This window comes from Natator depressus, chromosome 14 (assembly GCF_965152275.1).
Source record: "Natator depressus isolate rNatDep1 chromosome 14, rNatDep2.hap1, whole genome shotgun sequence".
NCBI lineage: Eukaryota > Metazoa > Chordata > Testudines > Cheloniidae > Natator > Natator depressus.
The window spans coordinates 22,376,913-22,384,243 of NC_134247.1; the positions used below are offsets into that span (position 1 = coordinate 22,376,913).

The 7,331-nt window shown below is 48.4% G+C and overlaps 1 protein-coding gene across 1 annotated transcript in view; it reads right to left on the reverse strand.

Annotated features, from left to right (window-relative positions):
- CFAP52 (cilia and flagella associated protein 52) overlaps window positions 1-4,192 on the reverse strand; it is a 32,316-nt gene extending 28,124 nt beyond the window's left edge. Inside the window, exons 1-3 of the mRNA XM_074971020.1 lie at window positions 4,054-4,192; window positions 1,932-2,131; window positions 597-733 (exon numbers count right to left, since the gene is read on the reverse strand). Coding sequence (XP_074827121.1) covers window positions 597-733; window positions 1,932-2,131; window positions 4,054-4,126 — 410 coding nt within the window. The 5' untranslated portion in view covers window positions 4,127-4,192. The remainder of the gene's footprint in view (window positions 1-596; window positions 734-1,931; window positions 2,132-4,053) is intronic.
- Window positions 4,193-7,331: the final 3,139 nt, after the last annotated feature.

Sequence of the window (7,331 nt, forward strand, 5' to 3'; positions counted from 1 at the left end):
TTCAAACCATTGCATAGCTCCGCAGAGAACCTCATCGTTAAAGGCAGAATGTTTTTCCCTGCACTTATGACTGGGTGTATAAGCCCCATCCAATGACTGACGAGGACAGAAGCCACGTGCAGAGAAACCTGGAGCTGCCAGCTCCCCTCATTGCATGGGAATGTGACTGACAAATAATTCTGTCATGAGGGATGAGAAGGAGAGTGTGCTCCTGACAGTCTCTCTGGACCAAATTCAAAGGTGAACCTACGCTGATGTAATTTATACCTTCTTCATGCCCATACGTTAAGCCAAACAGATTCCCTAAAACTCAGGCAATAAGGTTCAGAGGTGATGTGTCAGCGGCCTACATGTAAATTAGCGTGAATTACACTGTATATGAGAGAAGGTGCACAGTATACCAGCTTCGACTCCCCTCTGCATTTTGGGCTGTGCTGGGAATCAAACTCACAATAGCAGGAGCGGAAGCTGCCAGCAGCATTTTTGCCTTCATTTATTTGGTCCTCAGGCACAGGAAGTTTCCTTTTAACCTGGCCCTCTGCTTATGTGACCTCTTTCACGGGGGAGGAGGGAGATTCAAAATTTAATCTTGTTACCTGCCGTCGTCCTGGCCTCCCAGTGACACCAAGTAAAGGTCATTTGGAGAGAATGCCAGTTTTTCAATTTTCCCCTTGTGAAGTGACAGCCGAGCAAGCAGCTCCCTCTTCTTGTAGTCCCACAAAATTATATCTGCCTGGGGCCCAAAGAACATTAGTTAGAATATCCTCAGGTTCTTAGATGCAAAAGGTGCTTCTAAGTTAGGCTTCTTTCCAGCCCAGGACTCCATTTGTATGAATACTCTTCAGATTAGTCACACTAAGGCCATGTCTACACTAGGAGTGCTTTACCAGTATAGGAACAGAGGCATATAATACCAGCAAAGCTGCTCTTTGTACCACTATAGTAAAGCCACCCCCCCATGAGCAAAATAAACTATGCTGGCAAAAGGGCAGCTTTATACTAGGTGCTTCTGTCAGCCCAGCTATATTGGGCGGCTCTTACCTTTTCACACCCTTGACTGACATCATGATGCTGGCGGAAATCACTGTGTAGAGCTGGTCTGAGAGACTTCCCAAAAGAAAAGAAGGACTTCCCAGTTTAAGACTGTGTTTCATTTTAGAGTCAGTGTAACATCAGGGACAACAGGACAAAGAGGGACAATGTACAAGATTGAGAGGTCCAAAACTGGACATTTTAAAATACTGCAAGGTGCTAATGCCTCTTTCGTACAAGGATCTTAAGGTGCCCTACAAATAGTAATTAATTAATTAAATTCATTCATTTATTCCCGTGAAAAAGACTAAGAAGGGCCAGATTTTCAAAGATCTTAGGTGTCTAAACATGCAGTTAGGCACCTAGTAGGATTCTCAAAAGCACCTAAGTGACTCTGGAGCCCAAGTCCCATTTTCAAACGTGATTTATACATTTAGCAGCCTAATGGGAGGTGGGCGCCTAAGTAACTTTTGAAAATGGGACTTAGGTATTTTGGAAAATTTTACCCTAAGTGATTTGCTTAAAATCACATAGCAATTCGGAGGGAGATCTAAGAGTACCACAGCCATGCCTCCCACTCCCCTGAAATGCTTTTCTTCTTCTAGCACTTTTCCCCTCAAAACAAAAGCTTCAGTTATTGTTTAAAAAACAAGAACTCCCACTGCCAAAAGCTCAGCTCCGATACAGTTAGCTTATCCCGATGTAGTTCAAAATAACAGGGCCTGCTGCGACAGCCTTTACTCACAGGCTTTGTGCTACTAAGTCAACAGAACTACACGCAAGACTATGGGCTGCAAGATCAGTCCTCTGAGGAGGAAGATTTCAGTTTGATACTTACCCCGAAGTCATTATTAGAATTCCCCAAAAGTTAAAGTAATCATTTAAAAAATGTTACTCACCTTGAAGCCCATGAAAGTGACCTGTCCAGAAGCAACATAACATCCACTCCGAGACACAGCAACACAGGAGACATTGTTAGTGTGGCCGTGCAGGAAAGCTTGTGTGTTGTTGTTCAGGCCTTGAATAATTATGGTACATCCCAGAGGGTAGATAAAGTGCTCCCGATCAGGATGGCAGATCAGACCGGAAGGTATATGCCCTACAACAGAAAGGGAGTAAGAGACAGAATTCAGAGATTTTAAGGCCAGAAGGGATCATTAGATAATCATATCACAGGCTCTTAAATTACACCCAATTACCCCTGTATTGAGCCCAATAACTTATATCTAAGAACAACTTGCGTTTGGCCAAAGCATAATTTTCAGAAGAGAGTTGTTCTTTAACTTCTAAATCAGGAAAGCATGATCAATGTTCCTACTACATTTTTCCGTATGTGTGGAATGGCTGCCAGAGCTCGGGTTTATAACCTCTGACCACAGTCTCATCCTCATTCCAGAGGGAGGAAGGCTCGCCCAGTGGTTAGGACACTAGCCTTGGACTTGGGAGACTTGGGTCCAATTCCCTGCTCTGTCACATTTCCTTGTGACCTTGGGCAACTCACTTAGGCGGTCTGTGCCTCAGTTTCCCATCTGCAAAATGGGGATAATAGCACTGCCCTGCCTCACAGGGATGTTAGTAGGGTAAATACATTAAAGATTGTGAGGTGCTCAGATGCTATGATGAGGGGAGCCAGATAAGTACAATCGACTCCATCGACCCCTTTGTTCCCTCCCTTCTTCATTTATTCCCTCTCCCACATTCAATTATCACCTCCCTTTTCCTACACTCACTCCCTTTCAATATTTCCCCATGTTTCTCTCTCTGTCACACAAACCCTCTCCTTTGCTCTCCCTTGAAATCCATGGAACCAAAAGTTCAAATCCAGTTCTTGGCCTTACCCGTGTTCTTCGTGCGTCTGAGCTAGACACATGCATTTGGGGGCTGGCAAAGGGATCCCTGAATGTCTATCGTTTGTAAAGGTCCATGAAAGGAGTTCTGGAAACGTAATATCCCTTCATCAGTATCAAAGTGCATCCACCTCTGGGACACAGAGCTGGGCAGCCTAGAAGATAATGGGCACACTGTGCAACAATGTGGGGAGAGGAGGTTTTGGACAAGAAGCTAGGGCAAACCCCTACTCTTATGATAAGTGCTTTGGGATTTTAACATCCATGCAGAGCACATACATGGAAGATTAGTTTTAAAATTCTCATCAGGAGATGCACAGTAAACTGCACGAATTCTGTTGCATCCACCAAAGACCCATGCAGAACACAGGCAAGGACAAGAACTAGATTTAAAGCTTTGGATCTCAGGATTCCGAAACTACGGCCATTCCTATGGAAACTAACATAATCTTCACTAGGATCACACGCTAGTCCAGATGTTATTGTTGATGTAGCATAGCAGGCAGGTGTGCCACTTTACTGACAGGTGCAAGAGATGCACCCCTGCCTTGAGGTTACAAAATCGAGACCCAAGACGAAGAGCGATGATGAAGAAAACAGGCTGATGTGGGTGACAGAATGAGAGGCTGGGGTGTGGGGGGGCTAGGTGAGGCCGGATGGGGGTGGGGTGACTTCACTGCTCCGCAGGCAATTCTGCCCGGCAGAGATGTCTTTAGTCAGTTAAAAGGAGTGGCAGGGTCCAGAGAGAGGACCTGGCAAGAGGAGAGCAACAGGGTGTGCATGGGACCCCAAGACAGCCCTCAAACACGCTGGACCCGCAGAGGAAGGTCACCGCTCCCCAGGGATGGGGGAGGGGCCTTTTATCAGAGATTGAAATAGATTGTGAGTTGAGCTCAGGTCCCCCCACCAAACCCAGCCCTCCCCACTAGATCTCCCCCAGCCCCCCATCAGGGCCCACAACCTAGCCCCCCAATACAGCCCTCCCCACTAGATCTCCCCAACGCCCCCACCCAGCCCCCCAATAGATCTCCCCAAACCCCCCCCACCCAGCCCCCCAATACAGCCCTCCCCACTAGATCTCCCCAACCCCCCACTAGATCTCCCCAACCCCCCCACGGAGACGCCCTGGCAGCAGGGTCACCCCACAGCGGCCCTGCACAGCCCGGCGCGGTACCGTTGAAGCCGATGACCGCCTGCAGCTCCAGCTCGCACAGCGCGTCACCCTGGGGTCCCGGCTCCCCCGCCATGGCGCGGGCCCTCGCTCCCCTCCGCCGGTGGCTGTGTATACCCGGCGCTATGGAAACCGCGCCTGCGCACCAGACACCCCTCCCCCCCCCGAAGGCTGCACATGCGCAGAACCACAGTTTGGGCCCGGAGGAGAGGAGCAGGGAGGGGATGCAGCAGGAGGGCAAAGGTCGTGACCCCAAAGCACCTTGTCGAGCTCAGGGCAGAGGTCATGACACTACTGTGAACCCAATCCCCCATGAACACAGCCTGGGTATCCAGGGTGCAGCCCCCAGAGACCAGCAGGCTCCCTGGGATGCAACCCTGCCCGGAGGGACCAGGCTTCCGCTCCCCCATCCTGGGGTGACCCAGCATGCCCCTGAGGGTGTGCCCCCCGGAGGGACCCGGCATCCCCCAACCCCGCTCCAGGGTACACCCTTCCTGGAGGGACCAGGCTTCCACTCCCCCATCCTGGGGTGACCCAGCATCCCCACCCAAGGGTGTGCCTGCCTGGAGGGACCCGGCATCCCCCAACCCCGCTCCAGGGTGCACCCCTCCTGGAGGGACCAGGCTTCCGCTCCCCCATCCTGGGGTGACCCAGCATGCCCCTGAGGGTGTGCCCCCCTGGAGGGACCCGGCATCCCCCAACCCCGCTCCAGGGTGCACCCCGCCTGGAGGGACCAGGCTTCCACTCCCCCATCCCCACCCAAGGGTGTGCCTGCCTGGAGGGACCCGGCATCCCCCAACCCCGCTCCAGGGTGCACCCCATCTGGAGGGACTGGGCATCCCCTCCTGCACCCCCAGAGTGACCCGCATCCTCAGCTGAGGGTGTGCCCCTCTGGAGGGACATCATGTCCTGCAACCTCGGACCAGGGTGCACCCCATTTGGAGGGACTGGGCATCCCCACGCCAGGGTGTGCCCTGCCTGTAGGGGTCCCAGCATCCCTCCCACCCCCTCACACACACCCTGGGATGCACCCTGCCTGGAGGTGACCCACACCAGGGTGCATCCTGCATGCAGAATATGCTGGAAGATGCCAGTGGTTGATCTCAATGGAACCAGGTCAGGATCAGTCTAAATAGTTAGTTGGCCTAAACCCTAAAGCATTGGAGAGCTAGACAATCAAATACCTGATTAGGCCTCATAGCAGAGGGCAGTAGGGGACACACACCAGTCAGGACATTGCAAGTTGGCACTAGTGCCAGAACCATTGAGGAAAAGCGCTCCTGGTTCCCTATTGCCTGCTGCTAGTGTTGCTGTGACTGGAGCCAACTTGAGGCTCTGCTGCTCTCTCTCTCTCTGGTTTTTGGAGATACACGGCAATGAAGCTCTAAATGGAGAAAAGTGTACATGCTGCTTATTTTTCTGTATTTTTAGATTTCTTCTGAAAGAGTAATGCTAGGATCAAATATTTATATAGCTGTTGCTAACCAATTCACCCACAGTGTCACTCAGGAGTTCTGAAAGTTGCCAGCCACTTTGCTGATCTGTGTGGTTTAGAGTCAAGAGTATACATTCCTTGGCACTTTTTTTCCTCATTATCAAGCAAAATGAATGTGTGTAAATGAAAATGTCCAGAATTATCCAGTTATTCCCTCATTTTATTTCCCATTTGACCTGGCTCCTATCCCTCTGATACAGTAAGCAGAGACCCTATCTTTAGTAGGATTGGCCTACTTTTCAGCAAAGCCACCACTTTTTGCCTCTTCTAAGACAGGGAAGCCAAACGTTCTACTTTTTAAGAGTGCTGGTTTACTTGCCCTACTTTCATATGGCAGCTCTATCTGGTACAATGAAAGGAAAGCTTTCTTATGAGGAATCTGTGCAACCCACCTGGGGAATTAGTTTTGTCTTCTAAATCCTTTTGATGTGTGTTTGCTTGTTATAAGGATAGTATCATTTATTTGTATTGTGGAACACACTGAGGCCTCCACCAGAGATAGGATCCTATTGCACTAGGCACTGTACAGACATAACAAAAAGACTGCCCCAGACCCAAAGTGCTTACAATCTAAGTAAAAGACAAGAGGCTACAGCTGGCTCAAGCAGATGTCAGAAGCACAAAATAACAGTGAGATTATTATGATCAGTGTGATAAACAGGGGTCACAGATATGTGCCTGCCTCAGATGTGGATGATAAGCATGTCCTGCTGTACGTGTAGAAGGGTACCATTTAAAAAGCAAATCAGTGTAGTGTAAGTACCTTTGCATTAATGAATCTCATCCATACAGCATTATTGTTGAACTTTTACAGGCACAAAAGTCAGGAAACGCAAAGTTGTTGTTCCCACAGAGACTGTTACTTTCTCACCTGTACATACAGCATTTTGCATTACGCTGTGTGCTGTCAGATTCATGACCTGACTTGAATGTATAAAGTGACTGAGTTGCAGTTGCTATGGGAATTCTCAGTTTGTGTTTAAATTCCCAACCTGAATGTCAATTAATGTCAAAATTTGCTTGAATTTTCTTGTTTATTTTAGATTATTGAAATAAATTTAAAGTATAAAAAGAAAATGGAAAAGAGCCTTCCTGATCAAACTATCTTTGCAATAAACAGGTGCAGAACTCCTGATTCATCACATGCATATATCTGTGGTGCCGCTCATGCATATGTTTAAATGTTGGGGCATTGAAAGGAACAAGGGAATATGTGCATATTTCCAGAGCTCCCCATCGGTATATGTAATAATGGGACATTAAAATAAATTAATTAGGCTAAATTCATCCCTGATGTAAATCCATGGGATTCTTTGGAGTTACACTGTAGTGAATTTGGCCTATTATACATATTTGAAATCCTGTTAGATAAAAATAGGTACCCTAAGATGTGTCCACCCTAATGTGGAAGGAACAACTCAGTTGTGTTCAGTCTCCAACGACCCTTTTAATTCTAGGCTTCTCTGTTAAGGCTGCAGGAAGGGCATTACAGAATGACAGTTGTGCTTGTAGTAGTTTTGTGATGTGATTATCTGTCCCCTGGAGAATGAAGTGAGATCCACCACCTCATTTCACATAGGTCACCAAGAAGCAGCGAAGTTCCGGCTCTGCTGACCTGAGCTGTAGTCAAGTAACAGCACAACAGAGATGAAGGATGATCCAGTGGTTAGGGCACTAGCCTAGAACTTGGGAGCGTTGATTTCAGTTCCCTGCTGTGACACATACTTCCAGTGTGACCTTGGGCAAGTTACTTAGCCTCTCTGTTCTCCATCTGTACAATGGGGAT